At 33.1% G+C, this 17,193-nt stretch overlaps 1 protein-coding gene across 12 annotated transcripts in view; it reads right to left on the reverse strand.

Annotated features, from left to right (window-relative positions):
* Nucleotides 1-17,193, reverse strand: part of EMC2 (ER membrane protein complex subunit 2) — a 98,153-nt gene that overhangs the window by 61,047 nt on the left and 19,913 nt on the right. For all 12 annotated transcript variants that reach the window (XR_002343156.1, XR_002343157.1, XM_021089024.1 and 9 more), the window contains 3 exons: nucleotides 16,322-16,379; nucleotides 5,369-5,454; nucleotides 5,157-5,216 (listed from right to left, as the gene is read on the reverse strand). Coding sequence is in view for 10 of the 12 variants with exons in the window: in XM_021089024.1 (XP_020944683.1) it covers nucleotides 5,157-5,216; nucleotides 5,369-5,454; nucleotides 16,322-16,379 (204 nt within the window). In the remaining 2 variants the exon portion in view is untranslated. The remainder of the gene's footprint in view (nucleotides 1-5,156; nucleotides 5,217-5,368; nucleotides 5,455-16,321; nucleotides 16,380-17,193) is intronic.

Here is a 17,193-nt window from a genome sequence, read left to right on the forward strand (position 1 = left end):
ATGTGAGTATCTTTACTGTTTACAGGAAACCCTAAAGAACAGTGGTGCTCTAAGATTTATTCCCAGGGAGGAGGTGATGACATTATAACAGAAAAAGGCTACCCAGTCATTTCTGACATTTGTCACCAATATATAAAGGTACCTATCTTTACACTAATGTTTGATATACTTACTTTTCAAAATATACATATTGCAGTCTCACATGTGTAATTCTGAATAATAATAGGTAACTTATTATGTGCTCATTATGTATCATGCAGTGTGTTACATATTATTTAATCCCACCAAAACCTATTAAGTAGGCAGACAGCCTACACTCTTAACCACTATGCATACTGCCTACATGTGCTCCACACCACATTGAAAAATTGTGGTGGTGATGGTAGTAATGAAGATGTCAGTAGTAACATAAAAACAGGTACAGCAATCAAACCCAAAGAGCCTGAGGAATTAAAAACACCCTGCAGATTACCCTACAAGCACAATGTTAGATTTATGAAGGACATTATATATAGTTTCTCTTCAAAGATCAGGCAGCTATTTAACTTTTTCTGTTTTTATGCTCCAAATCTTGTAATAGTTCTTGACTTAGGTAAATGATGAACAACTAAACAAATAACTGAATAAATGTCTAGAACAAAAGTATTATGGCTACATACCTGATATTTATTCATCAAAAAGACAGGTCTCTTCTAAATGTGTTCCTTTAACTAGAGCAATGTCACAATTTCCCATTAATGCTAAGAATATATATTCTTAAGGAATTAAATGGGTTGAGCAAAACCATGCCTCTCATTCTTAAACAGCATAAAGTAAGATAAAATGGGCAAAAAGGAGTTTCTACTGAAAAATGAATGGCAAGATAGTTATCTCAAAAATTATTCAAGCATCACACACAAGAAGGGGATACCTTCCCCTAACTTTACAAAGTAAAAAAAAAAAAAAATCAAATTAATTTTGTGGATATAGTATAGAATCAAACAAACTTAGAGGTAGAAGGAGCAAGAAATGGGGGTACCCAAGAGTACTAAGCCATATGAAAGTGATTAGAGTGATGACTGCTCAATTCTCCCAAGAATGATACATAGCCAATACCGTTCCAGACAGATACAGAGTTAATTCATTATATATACAATGACTCAATGAGACTAAGCTTTAGAGAAGTAAAAATAATAGCAATCTATTTAAAATAGAATAACCACTATTATTACATTAGAGTCAGTAATAGTTTTTTAAGTTCTTCTGTTCCTCACAAAATATGTATATAGGTTATAGTATTTGTCCCTAGATTTATCAACTTATGATTTTTCCTTACAGGATTTTGATAATTCCATTTGTAATAGAATTTTATAGTAAGGCTAGACCTACTATAAAAACAATCATAATTAATTTATAATAAGTACTCCTTGCTGATATATCTAGTTATAACTACAAATGAACTTTTAAAAATTCCATGTCTTTGTTTAAAACACATATTTTTGTTTACAATATGTATGTATAGTTGGGTTAAGGTATAAATTATAAATAATTTTTCATATTTAAAACAAGTGTCTCAATGTGATCAACTGACATACACCACTGGAATAACTACCTAGAATTTATAAATCAGAAGCAAATTTAAATAAAGTAACTTAAAGACAAGGAAAAAAAATATGTGGCAGGAGTTCCCGTCGTGGTGCAGTGGTTAACGAATCCGACTAGGAACCATGAGGTTGCAGGTTCGGTCCCTGCCCTTGCTCAGTGGGTTAAGGATCCGGCGTTGCCGTGAGCTGTGGTGTAGGTTGCAGACGCGGCTCGGATCCCGCGTTGCTGTGGCTCTGGCATAGGTCAGTGGCTGCGGCTCCGATTCGACCCCTAGCCTGGGAATCTCCATATGCCGTGGGAGTGGCCCAAGAAATGGCAAAAAGACAAAAAAAATTAAAAAAAAAAAATATGTGGCAGAATTCTATATCTTCCTTTCTCTCTATACAAACATTAAACAGACTTAAAAGGAATATTGTACTATAGAAATTTATATGGAGTAAAATATTCTAGATCTAGATTTGCAATGCTGCCTATGATGTACTATAATTATTCATATGCAGAAAAGAATGTCAAAATGTTAAATATACCAAGCAATTCTTAAATTGCTGTTTTTGCCAGTATGTCACCAAACTGTGTTAAACTCACATTCCATAATAACTTATCACTTCTACCAAAAATATTCTACCTACTACCATGATTTGCTCAAACAAGTTAGATGAATTAAGTGAATATTCTGATTTTCATATAGTTTCAAAAAATCAAGAAAGATTTATTTTCACAGCCTAAATCTGAATATTTCTTCTAAGTGTTCAATTAGAAAAAATAAATCATTTTTTTAAATAATGAGCTTTAGGACCAAAAAGTTTTATAATACAAGATAAAAGAGTAGACAGAACATAATTATCATTTCCCATGAAAGTAAATTATTTTTCAGGAATCTTGCCATGGCACAGTGGGTTAAGAATCTGACCTCAGCAGCTCAGGTCACTGCAGAGGCCTAGATTTGATCCCCAGCCCAGAGCCCAGCAGGTTAAAGGATCCAGAATTGGCACAGCATAGGTCAGATTCAGTCCCTGGACTGGAAACTTCCATATGACATGAGTGCGGCCATTTTAAAAAGAAAAAAGAAAAAAAAAAAAAAGAGAGAGGAAGGAAGGAAGGGAGAGAAAGAGAAAGAAAGAGAGAGAGAGAGAGAAAAGGGAGGGAGGAAGGAAGGAAGCAAAGGAAAAAAGAAAGACACAAAGAAATTATTTATCAGCTGCTCTCCAGTGTTTGTATCTCTTGATTTCTTAGGATTTGTCAGTTTGTCTTAAATGTACATTCAAATCTATCACAATAAACTTTTTAGAACCCCAAAACAAAGCAAAACTGAATGTGGCCATTACAAAGTAAAGCAAATAATAATAGATTTTAACAATAGGTTAAAAATAAGTGTAACTTATTTGAGAATAAAATACAGAAATACTACAAACACATGCAAAAAAGTAAAATTGATAAAGAAGTAGAAGCAAAAACAGAAGGGATATATTTATACAGTTCTTAAAGATAGGAAACTTAAAAGCAATATAAATTGACATATCTGACCACCTAAAAATATATAGTTTCTCTAAGTTAAAAAAATCAGTATTGAAAGTACATAATTAACGAGGACATATTTTGCATTTGCATTTACTGCATTGCATAAATAGCTCTACAATTTTAAAAATGTAACCAATTTTCACCTATCAATTTTTGCAAAGTTAAAAAGAATGGTAGCCCCCACTGTTGAGGGGACACTCTAATAAACTGCTAGTGTTAGAGTAAATAGATATTACTTTTCTAGTGGCCATCTAGGAATGATTTATCAAAACCACTGAAAATATTAATTATATATTTAATCAAGCAATTCTACTTCTATGAATTTAGTCCAAGGAAACAAAGAAAATCAGTATAGAAATATAGGGAAAATGAAAAACAATCTTTATATTACATTAGGAAATTGGTTAGGAATACCAAAGTAAATTAAAAAGATGAAGCCATTAAAATCATATTGTGGAATGTTTATGATAAGACATTTCTGACAAAATGCAACTAAGTGAAACGCTTAAGGTACAAAAGATAATTCTATTTTAGGTTTCTTTTTGTTTCAAGAGGTATTAAAGGAAAAAATCAAATATAAACTGTAGCTAATTTAGGATGATGCAATTACACATGAGTTTTGTCTTTATTTTTTATTTGGTTTTCCAAATTTTTTGTATTAGGGTACTTCTTTAATTTAAAGAAAAGATTCCCTTGATGATTTGAAATGTCTGTAACTGCTTTTAATCATGAGATCTTCAAAAGGCACAAAAACATTTTAAATAATTTTCATCTGTTTTGGGGACAAAATAAAACTAATGTTATTTTTTTTACTGTATTCTAAAAATTCAGTTCCATGTTATTTAAATAATATGTATACTTAATAAATGTTGACAAAAACTATGAAAAATGAAAATAATACCATTTAACCAAACACATTACCACTCTTAAATAAGAGAAAGCTTAGTATGTTTACATATGTGATCATACATGCATACATACATATATACTGAACATGATTCAGGAAATAACTTTCTAAAGAAAAACAAAGAGATCTGATAGCCAGCACATATAACAGAGAACCGAAAAGTGGCTCCCAGAACACAGTATTCATTCTTTAAATGAAAGCTATTACTTTTATTTTAGCTTCCACTTCTATTAGAATTACACACATAACTACCTTAATTCTCCATTTCATGTTACATACATAGCCCTGAGCAAAGGCAAGGGACAAGTATCTTTATTAGATTTTATTTCCTATGTGAGCTAGTTGCACTATGAGAATGAGGTTAAGTATTCTAAGTATTCGTGCACAGTAAGAATATGTGCATGAGAATCTGATTCTATTCTCTTGAAAGAAGGAAACAATGTGATATACCTCAGATTCAGAACTAAGAAAAAAAAGAAAAAATAAATCCTGCCTCTAGATAGTGGTTAGCATTAATGCTGTGATATTAGAAAACCTGCACTAAGACTGGGCTAATCCTCTCACACTGTGATTTCCTCCTGTCACTGCAGCAATAAAAAAGCTAACAAAAACATTAAATATCCAATAAGCAAGTTCCTACTGCATTCAACATTCTTGATTATTCTTGGTTTTCTACCCAGGCAACAGAATGCTTCTGCTTTGGAAGAGTTGATTCTCTTAGTACTAAGGCTAATAAATGCATACAATTGACAGAATTTTTAAACAGCAGGGAGTATAATACTCTTTGTACATAAGAAGAATATAAATTCTAAAAATTCACAATTTTGATTCACTAAAAATAACCTTAGCTAAGCATATACAGGCCTTTCTAATTTCAAAGAATACTATCAGTATTTTAAAGAAATATAACTTATGTCTCTAACAAAAATAATTTAGCAAAACACAAACAAAAAAATAATTTAGCAATTCATATATTATAGTGAACAAATTGTTGTTTTTTTCATTTAATAGTTTATTTTGTTAATTTAAAAAGACACATAATTCAAACAGTCTCATCAATCCTTAGGAAACCACTGTGACTTCTGAACTTATATAATGAGGAAAATTGCACTCTCCAATAAAATTTTATGAGTGTTTAACAACTTACTCATGTTCATTGATATAAAGTTCTGCAAGTTCATGCCAGGCTTCCTGGTCTCCAACAAATCTAGTGAGAGGAAATGGAAAAAAAAAATAAGGGTGTGGATATTCTGCAAATGAACAGCATGGAGGCAAAAAGGAAAATCAAATGCAAATTCCATTTTAATTAAAAAAGATTTATCAGAATAACAAAACACAATCCTCTTGTAAGACACTCACTGTTCCAGATACTCATTCAGTTCCCGAATGGCCTCCACATTTTTCCCCTGGGCTTTTCGAATGGCAATCTTACGCTTTCTTGCAGCCTATGGGTTGACATTAATAAAGGATTAGGCCCTCATGATTCCCTGGGTTTTTGTAAAGAAGGTAATTTGACTGTGCAAATTATTATCTCAATGCTAGGGAAATTCCATTGTAGAACTACTGCTTAGTGGGAGTTTATAAACATACCCCATGACATCCCACTGGGAAGTTCAAACATTCCTCTAACAATCACATGTGCTTTACTTTTGATGTACACAATGTATGCATCATTTCATTCAAATAAATAACCATCCAGATTCTGATAATTACAAACCAGCAGGGAATCCTAATCTTTATCCAGCCTAAAGTCTTTTACTCTGTCTCATTCATAAGATCTGTATCTTAAGAGATAGAGGAATAGTGGAGATTAGAAAATAATCTCACTGTGGCCACTTGAATGTCATTATACAAATATGGCTTATAATAACTTTTTTCACAATTTTAAGAGAAAAATCTACCTAAGAGTCTTTCAAAAGAATAATATAGGTCCTGAAATAAATATTTTATAACAGATAAAACATTTAAAACTTGCATCTTAAAGCTTTTTAAATATAAACATAAAACTGCATTTATTTATAAATTCAACAAATATGTAACAAACATCTAATTGTTTGCCAGGTACTGTGCTAGAAAACAAAAATATCAGGACAAAAAAAGGAATAGGTAATTCCTTGCAGGAACTCAGTCTGATGGGTGAAAGACACATCAAATAAAATGCAATGATAGAGCTATCTAGGATGATGTGGCAACATGGAGAAGGATCCTAACATAGCCTGAGGCAGAGGGGAAGAGGTGAAAGGCCAGGAAGCAAAGAGGGATCCAGATGTGACACCGGAATGAAATAGAAAGTACAAACTGACCTTAAGAAAGCAGAAGAGGAAACTATGTGGAGGAAGGACACTGCATAGTAGGAGGAACACAGGAGCAAAGGCACAGGGGACAGCAATGTTTTATGTTATCAAGACTGTGTTTGTTTGAGGCTGCATTGAAGAGTCACAGACTGGAGGGTGTTGTGTGAATTATCAAATTTATATTCTTTCCATCTCTGTTTAATTCAATGCAAGAGGCTAAACAATAAGACACACTATAACTAAGGCTAGGTTAAGCTTATTAATTATGAACATGTTGTTACTGTTTTACAGAACACAACTCCACAAGATATAGACAAGGGAAGAAAAATGAATGGGGCCTCTTTAGACCAAAGAAGTTACCGTCCTGGGATATATATATAAAAGGTGGGTTTTGTTAGAAAAAACTGAAAGTCAAAAAAATAAGAGAGAATCAAGAGACTCCCAATAAATAGGACCGAGAGCAATATTTATAATAATAGTGATAACAATATGTTGGTAATGAAAAAAATGACAGGTCTGTTGAAAACATATATCCTTGTTGATTTGGTTTATGCCAAAGCCCTACCACAATGCCTGTCACACGGTAGGAACTCAAATATTTTTGGAATAATTTCACTATAGGCAACAATGAATGAGCCATAATAAATATAAAGTTTAAACCTTAAGAATTCAGACGGTAAATAAAAGAAAAGCTCTAAAAGTAACTTAATCCTAAAGCCTTTAAGGAAGAATATTAGACTTCAAATATAAGCCTTATCCCAAGTCTTTCTGAAAACAAATGAGGGTCAAATTAACATAAGTAAGAAATTATGTGAGGCATGCATTATCTACTTTCACCAGTCTAACACCATTGGGAACATTTTTGTTTATTCCTTTCATTTTTCACAACACTACTCTTTCCACAGGCAATTATGCTAGAGCAGACAGTCCAAGTTTTAAAATAAAAAAGAAACCGAATCTCACTTCTTGTCATTTACCAGCTTTCTAACCAAGAGCAAAACATCTGACCTCCCCAAACCTCAGTAATACCACCAAACTCCAATCATCAATGTAAACAACTAATACAATACACAGCATGTAACAGTATTGAATAAGTGTTATCTTCCTTCTTTTTTACCTTTGGTCTATGCTTAGTATATAGGTGTTAAGACTTGCCAAAAGCTTTACCTACGAGATCTCTGAAGGACAGGAACAGGCTTGCTTAGTTTCATATTGATATCTTGCCCCAATCCTTACAGAATATGTATCAGCTGAGATGAGATATTGTATAGACTCAGTGAAACTTGTTGAAAATACTGGTATTCAAATGCCACAAATAAAAGATAAAAAGTCAAAGTATAAATACAAATTGCAACTTATACCTCTACAGCCATAGTAAGAGATGTGGTAATAGACACCATTATTCGCAAAACGAGTTTCTTTTTTTAAAACACCTGTCTAATATTAACTCATTTTCTCAGTGATTTGACAACAGAACCATACCTCTACTGTTGAATATAGTCCAAAATTTTTAGGTCAGCAGGATTTTGCAGAATACAGTTTATAAAAGCACTGCTATAGTGTTTCAAAGATTATTAATTTTTAAAAATGCCTTTTTAAAGACCAATCCTTCTGTAAATAATGAAAAAACAGAGGTTTAAACAACTAAATGCATCAAAAGAGCTTTGTTGAGAAGTAGGATCTCAAATTTCTGATTCCCATCCTAGATTCACTGATTATAGAGTTCATGAAAGAAACTGAAATATTACAATTAAATAATTTGTTACCATGATTTTATACATATTTTTAATAGTTAGAATGTAATAATTTTATAATAAAATAGAAATTCAGTATTAACTTTCTAATAGCCTATTTTAAAAAAGTTTTCCACCTAATAAGCACTTCAGTGAAGTATAATGAAAGATTTAAATATAAGGTTTTATTAATCAATTTGGGAAACATGCCCACCTAATCTGTACTATGTAAGCAATACATTGCTTAACACTGTAAAACCTAAGATCTCCTACAGAAAAGTAATACCATATTCTGACACAAGAACCAAACTTTATTTATCATGATCATTTAAAATGAGCATTATGCAGAGATTTCATCTGTGGTCCAAGATGGAGTAACAGGGACCATTATTTACCGTTTTGCCAGAAACCACCAAAGAATGGTACTAAATTTATAAAACAACCATTTTTAAGGCACAGGACAACAGACAAAGGAAGACTGTCAATCCAGGAAAGCCAGAAGCAAGGTGAACCCTATTTTTATTTCCCTGGCTTACTACTTTGAGTTTCAAAGGTGCTGTGCAAGAAGAAAAAACCAGGTTGAGTCCAACAAATCCTGCAAGTTCAGAAGCAGCTTAGAGTCCAAGACCAAAGTGGCTCGAGTTCAAAGGTCAGAAAACTGGAGAAAAGAGAAAAATACAAAATAAAGATTTAAAGAAATTCTCCTTGAATCTCAAGGGCTCCCCTCAAGTACTAAGCTTTGTACTGATCAGTGCATGTGTATGAGGAAACTACCAGAAACATTTAGAAGAAAAAGTGCACGCAGGGCTGAGAATAGTGTCTCTTCCTAACCAGATGGACTAGAAAATGCCAAGTTTCCTGGGGCAATGGATAGAATACCCAGAAGGATAAAATTATTTCCACTAAAATCACCATTCTGGTTCTGGCTAATGATGACCCAAAAGAATGAAACTGTTTGCAAGTAACTTAAGTATATCCCACAAAGAAAAGCGCAAAGGATAGTTGTAAGAATGCAAAAATCAAAAGACGTAAAGAAAACTTAGAGGATGATGTTTTTGTTTACTATCTTGATAGTGGTGATGGTTTCACAGATGTATACAAGCGTCAAAATTTATCAAATAATACACATTAAATATATGCAGTCTACTCTACATCAATCATATGCCAAAATAGTTTTAAAACAGCATTAATTAGCCAAAACATTGGGTAGAGTCTTGACTACCAATTTCCATTCATATTTTTTTCTTATACTTTTTTCCTTGTAAAATATGCCAGTGTTCTGATTTTATCTAAATTTCTTGTTTAGACCAACCTTTGCAAAAGCCACTTTGCATCAAAAATGAAAACTATCCCACATTTTATAAGTGATTTGAATAATGGAGTCAGAATTATAAAAAATGAAGCTTCAAAAAATTCTTCAGACCATAACTTTGTTGCACACCTCTGTTAACATTACGTACAAGGAGACAGCTAGCAATTTTTCCTGAAAGACACATGACATCTTTAAAAAACAGACCATGTAGGCAGAGAACCTAGAAGAGGATCAATGGATTAAGGTCTACCAGCAAAATATAACCTAGAACTCCCCCATCCCAGATGTTATGGCTCAGAAAATGATCGTTGGCCAACAGAAAACAGAGGTCCAGGTTCTTCAGCCTCCAAGGCTTATGCCCATGACCCTAGGAAATGGGGTACTCTAAAAGTATCTTCACCCTTGGCACAGAGGTAATTACATCTACTTCCAAAATATGACTTTAAATATTCGATATATTCCAATAGGCAGTTAACAGTTTGAGGCAAAATCTTATCTTTCTTAAATATGAATCAACTAAAAAGTCAAGAATTAGTGTACTTTCTTTGAAAGGAATTCATTCATTCCAGGAAATACTGATTAAAGGCATACCATATGCTAGGCATTCTTCCACGCTATGGACATAATTTTTCCCCTCAAAAAGCTTTCAAAGGATAAAAAGCCTACCTTCATTTTAGAAGCAAGCAAACAAAAAACTGACTACTGTTGGGATAATCTAAGGGATAAAAAGCTCACAGTGAGCCTAATTCAATACTTGACTTTGATGGGCTGATGACTAAAATTTTCACACGAGAGTCACCCTTCTAAACTTACATTCCTTTACATTTAGAATGGATAAGCAATGAGGTCTTGCAGTATAGCACGGGAACTACACCCAATCACTTGTAATAGAACATTATGGAAGATAATATGAGAAAAAGAATGTAGATATGTATATACATACACACACACACACACACACACACACACACACACACAGACTGGGTCACTTTGCTATACAGCAGAAACTGACAGAACATTGTAAATCAACTATATTTTTTTAATTAAAAAAATAAAATAAGTCATATCTAAGTTTTTATAACTTGTGTACTTTGGAGTTACCGTCATGGCTCAGTGGTTAATGAAGCCAACTAGCATCCATGAGTATGTGGGTTCGATTCCTGACCTTGCTCAGTGGGTTAAGGATCCAGAATTGCCCTGAGCTGTGGTGCTGGTCGCAGAAACAGCTTGGATCCCACATTGCTATGACTGTGGCATAGGCCAGCAGCTGTAGCTCCAATTTGACCCCTAGCCTGGGAACCTTCATATGCTGCAGGTATGGCCCTAAAAGATAAAAGACAAAAAAAAAAAATAATAATAATGTGTACTTTTATCACAAAATATAATTCCATCCAACCCCATCCTTTCCAATTCCACTTATCCTAGGTTTAAATCTGCATAATTTCTAGCCTAAGACAGAACAGCCTCCAAATGACTTCATCTCTTTTCATCTCTTTCAAACCATCATCTCCCATAATACTGAAAAAAGTTATCTCTCAAAAAATCTGGTGGAATTTCAGTAATCAAAAGTTGACTTCATTCTCCTTTTCTAAGAATAAACATTAAAATTCATTATATCCAATATACTGTAACTTAAAATGGAATATACTCTGCAAAAAAAAAAACCCTAATTCACTATGTTGTACATCTGAAACAGAATATTGTAAATTGACTTTACTTCAATGTAAAAAAAGCAAAACTATATTGATAATGCAGGAAAAAAAATTAAAATTCTGAAATGTAACATAGGAAGTTGTTCACAAATGCATACCTTCTTGTATCTCCAGTCACTCTGTGCATTGAACCAACTAAAAGGTACAAAATTCTGTTCCTGAGAACCCAAGTTTTCCTCAGCAGTAAATCAGTGTGGGAGAAAGGGGAGGTTAAAACTATACAGAACACTAGAACCATGACCTCTCTTCAACCAAAATAGAAATGAAATTTCATGTGAAAACTGTGTTAAAGGAAGCAGTTCAGAAAGAAAAATATAAATGGCCCTTTAAGCATATTAAAAGGCCATCACTCATGATGCAAATTAAAACAAGAGAACATTTTTAACTAATTAGATTAGCAAAGGCTAAAAACAAAAAGCTGGTAATATACCATGTGGAAGAACATGGAAAGAAGCACTCTCATATACCATGTTAATGAGTTCAGACAGCTAAAAAGTTTTTGTGGAGGGAAATTTGGTAACATCTATCAAATTTTAAAATACACGGACCTCTTGACTCAGAAATTTCACTTCTAGGAGTCTATCCTACAAATGACATGCACTACAACACAGCCTTTGGGTTAACTAAGTCGCCATACCAAGACTTAGTTAAAGGAAGTTTTTCATTAAGACAGGGATTATACATCCATGAAATACAATGCTCTGCAGTTATGTAAAGGATTGTTGGCATGATCTTTAAAAGATACTACTAGTAGAGTATGCCACTATCTGCATTTCCAACCACTCCCCCAGTCCAAAGGGGCACACATACCACCACACACACACACACCTATTTTTGTTTGTGCATGATAAAAAAATTTCTAGAAGAATTATTAAGAAAGGATTACCTAAGTGAAGGAGGACTTGAGTTCAGAGAGAAAGGAAAGACATTTTTCACAATATACTCTTCTGTATGTTTGCAATTTTAACATGCTATTACGTTTTGCAAAATAATATCTCACAGCTTTTTAACAATTGATGAGCTGTCCTATTTTACCAAACTCCCAAAAGAAAAATTTGAAAACTTCCATTCTTATCACTTTATTCTTTCTTTCCTATGTAGGCCTTGTATTTTATAATGCAATGGTTTACTCATGTCATTCATGGGATATGTCTTTCTCCAGCCCATCATCTTTGTCTCATTTAAGCCACTCTCATCCCTACAAGGTTCAAAAAAATGCAGCAAATCACCAAAGAATCAGGATTTAATAAGTCTACTTCAAAGTCTATAATTTGTTCATTATATCGCACTAGCTCTCTAAAAGCCAAGTCAAAGATGGTGCCGTATTTGTCCATCTATTCTCAGCACACTGCAAGCATGCAACAAACATTTTTTTAAAAAGAATAATGAATTCAACTGAGAAGGAAAGCTCTTTAAATGAACAACTCATTTCTATACTGGATATCTAAGAACAAAGAAGCACAATGAAAGAGTTGTTATGATCAGTTTTAGACAACACAAAGCACTAGAGTATAAACACTTCAATTATAACTATGGATATAACAGTGATATCTTCTAGACATCAACTTTGCTGTTTAATATAAGTAAAGTCTTCCCCTACTACACTTTATTAGTTCTAGGTTTTATAAAGCTTTGTATTTCTCCCTCGACGTCTACCACAGTATTTTCTATGGAAACAGTAACAAAGCAGTGTCTTTATTCTTAGTAACACCAACACTTTGGCAGCTCATGACAGGTACTCAATAAACATTTACAGAAGGACAAAGGGACTAAGAGAAGATTAGATAAAAATAATATCTGATGAAAGCTGAATTTGGTCACCTTGTTCTAAAATGTTTACCTAATAACCAAATGATTTAGTTACTACACCCTCATACATAATTTATATGGGGATCCAAGTCATAAAACATGGCAAATACTACAAAGGCAGATCAATATTTAGTTACATATTTTCCTAGACCCTGAAGTAGGGAAATAATTCATTAAAAATATGTCCATTTCCATATATCCAGGTAAAACTATAATTCAAAGATACATGCACCACTATGTTCACTGCAGCACTACTCACAAAAGCCAAAACATGGAAACAGCCTGTATGTTCACTGACAAATAAACAGATTAAGAAGATATGGTACATACATACATACAATGGAATACTACTCAACCATAAAAAAAAACAAAATAATGCCATTTGTGGTAACATGGATGCAACCAGAGATCATCATACTAAGTGAAGTAGTTCAGAAAAAGACAAATACTATATGAAATCATATGTGAAATCTAAAATAGGGAATAAATGAAACTATCTACAAAACAGAAATAGACTCACAGACATAAAGAACAGACTTGTGGTTGCCAAGGAGGGGAGAGGGTGAAGGAATGGGATGGACGGGGACTCTGGTGTTAACAGATGCAAACTATTACATTTAGAATGGATAAGCAATGAGGTGCAACTGTATAGCACAGGGAACTGTACCCAATTTCTTGGGATAGACTGGATGGAAGATAAGAATATATATATATGTGTGTGTGTGTGTCTATGTGACCATGTCATTTTACTATACAGCAGAAACTGGAACAACATTGTAAATCACCTATACTTTAATTATAAAAATGATAAACATGACTCAGTTGTCCATTACTTGGTATTGACCCTCGGATTGCTTCTTGCTAGCAGGAAGTGATAAAATGGATTTGGACTGCCTAAATTTCCAACAAAAAATAAATTACAAACTATTGATTTTTAGCCTGGCATGAGAAAAATACGTGAAATAATTTTCAGAAATTCGATTTCATATTTTTAATATATCTGTGTGAAAAATGAATACCTCTGATGAAGTGTTATGGTTAAAATAAGTACATGAAAAAATCTTCAGGAAAAGAAAAATGGTGCTTTTCAAAAAGAATTTTTTACTAAGACAGATGGCAAGCTATTGGGATAAATAAATTTTAAGATTATTCAAAACTTCTCAATTTCAACTCTCTTTTCATCTGGGATATCTAAATTAACTGTTTTTAAATAACAGGTAGGCTGAGAGCTCTGTTAGCAATTTTCCCTGAACTTTCTACATAATGAGAATCCTCATAAGATGAATCCTTACCATTAAAATATCTACAAAACAAAACAAAAGATCTAGAAAGTTTCCAGAAAAACCTTCCCTGAGGTGGGATTATATTAAAAGCAATATCCAACCCATTTCACAATATCAAATCACATTGTGTAACTTACACAATTTACTTGTCAACTATATCTCAATAAAGTTGGAAAAAAACTTTTTTAAGCAAAAAAATACGTATTACTATGGAGTATAACAAAAGGAGCAAACAAAGATCAGGAATTTATGACCAATAAGTATCTGGGACAAATGCTATCTAGAAATCTCACCTTCAATATTAATTTCCAAATGTAGCAAAATATTTTTTTTTAAAGCATTTTTTTTTTTTTTTGTCTTTTTGCCATTTCTTGGGCCACTCCCACGGCATAGGGAGGTTCCCAGGCTAGGGGTCAACCGGAGCTGTAGCCACCAGCTACGTCAGAACCACAGCAAAGCCGGATCCGCACGTCTGCAACCTACACCACAGCTCATGTCAATGCCAGATTCTCAACCCGCTGAGCAAGGCCAGGGATCAAACCCTCAACCTCATGGTTCCTAGTCAGATTCGTTAACCACTGAGTCACCTCAGGAACTCCAACAAAATAATTTTAAATGAATCATGTTACCAATGTTCAATAATTAAGCATTTCTGCATCTTAGAACTACCATCATATACTCTATAATCTTTTAAAAATGCATATACATTTTTTTTTTTTTTTTGCTTTTTAGGGTCGCACCCACGGCCTATGGAGGTTCCCAGACTAGGGGATGAATGGAGCCACAGCTGCTGGCCTGTGCCACAGCCACAGCAACGCCAGATCCAAGCAGCATCTGTGACCTACACCACAGTTCACGGCAACACCAGATCCTTAACCCACTGAGCACCCTTAACCTACTGAGCGAGGCCAGGGATCGAACCTTCAACCTCATGGTTCCCAGTTGGATTCATTTTCACTGCACCACAACGGGAACTCCTAAAAATGTGTGTTTTTAATAAAATACCTGTCAAATAAGAGAAAATTTCTTGTGGTTGTATTATATATTAATATAACAATTTCTGTTTATATGAAAGGAAAAAACTCAGACTGATTTTTATTTAAAAACTCTAAAAATATTTATTTTATTTTAGTAGGCATATGTGTGCATGGACATAATAATATGAAACATCAAAATGCCTAATATGTTATATAAAGTCTCATCTTCATTCAGTAAAAGTCTGAGAAAAGTCATTATGCCAATATAGTAAACGAAAATGTTCCCAATGTTTTACCAGGGTATTTTTAAAACAAATAATACTATATAAGAATGTGTGAAACAAATACTCTGCCCAATAAACTGATACAAATATTTGTTCAGGAGTTCCCGTCATGGCACAACGGAAACGAATCTGACTAGGAACCATGAGGTTGAGGGTTCGATCCCTGGCCTCACTCAGTGGGTTAAGATCCCGTGTTGCCCTGAACTGTGGTGTAGGTCACAGATGCTGCTCAGATCCTGTATTGCTGTGACTGTGCTGTAGGCCTGCAGCTGTAGCTCCGATTCAACCCCTAGCCTGGGAACCTCCAATATGCCATGGGTATGGCCCTGAAAAAAAACAAAAAGACAATAAATAAATAAATATTTGTTCAAAATCAGAATAAATTAAAGATGTTATTTTATGGAAAATATTATATACACATATTCATTCTCATGCAGGTATAAGGCAGACAAAAAAGCAAAGATAAAACAAAATGCCTTCATTATTCCATATACTAGTTGCTGAGTTCACTTCTTTCATTTTTCACTGAGATAATTAAAATATAACTACCTAAATAAGACAAGTATTTCATAAAATTTTATAATATTACAAAAACAATAAACTCTGCTATTTTTTTGCAAGTACATAAGTTTTTTCCTAAATTTCAACTACCTTCTATTATCTCTTCTATTACCTTAATATCTCTTATTATCTTCTATTATTTTATTAAGAGATCGCTACTAAGGGATCTTGTAAGTCAAATCTTACAGTGGGTTTTAAAACTACTTTTTAAAATAGTGGCCCATCATGAAATATTGAAAATAAGAATTTAAAATCTGGTGCCAGTGTATTTTTCCATTCTTTGCAAAATGAATTAATTTCATCTTAAAACAAAATTTAGACATCTTCATGACGACAAGCTAACTTACAGTATTTGTTGGATCTTCTTGTAAAATTCGATCATACAGCTGTAGAGCATCATCATATCTATTTAAAAAGAAAAAATATCAAGAATCACTACCTTAAAATTTAATAATAAATAGTAAATACAGAAAAAGATTAAACTAGCAGGGTTTTATACACATTTACAATTGCTACTAAGCCTCTTCTGATCTCATATTATAGTAAGTTTACTATAAGGTCATTATCTAAGCAAAAAAATCAAGTATAAAGTATTTACAGAAAAGCTTACTTCAAAAACACACTGATTCAATTTGGCTTAAACACAAAGGCAAATTCTAGCCTACAAGGTGATACCTTAGTGGTCCTAGTTATACCTAGAATTATAGCTAATAATGCATTTTTAAAAGTTTACTTTTAACAAATATATTCACAAGGAAATTATGTAAATATTAATTCTCCTATAATGAATATTTATCATAGTTCTTCTTAGTTGAGCTGGTGAAGTTCAAGTCTTAAGTACCTATTAAGTATGCACACACAATACTTATCCTTCGCTGGGAAACAGTTAACAAATTTATCAAATGAAAAAATAATCAAATACGGTAGGATAAGAAGCCAAAATTAACATTATATGATGGTGAATCAAAGGGAGAGAGACATCAGAAATCACATAAAGAAATTACCTAACAATATACTCCCTCCTATATATGGTAATCTTACTTGGGAAACAAGGAAAGAGTCAACAATTCTGAAATTACTTCTTAACCATATCTGCAACCCCCCAATTCCTTCTAATCAATTTCTCCACTTACATATATAGATCTTTAGAGAAAGTAAAAAGCAATGTTAACTTTTACAGCAGTGTTTCTAAAACTACAGATAGCATACTCTTGTGATC

Source organism: Sus scrofa, chromosome 4, assembly GCF_000003025.6.
Source record: "Sus scrofa isolate TJ Tabasco breed Duroc chromosome 4, Sscrofa11.1, whole genome shotgun sequence".
Classification (NCBI taxonomy): Eukaryota; Metazoa; Chordata; class Mammalia; order Artiodactyla; family Suidae; genus Sus; species Sus scrofa.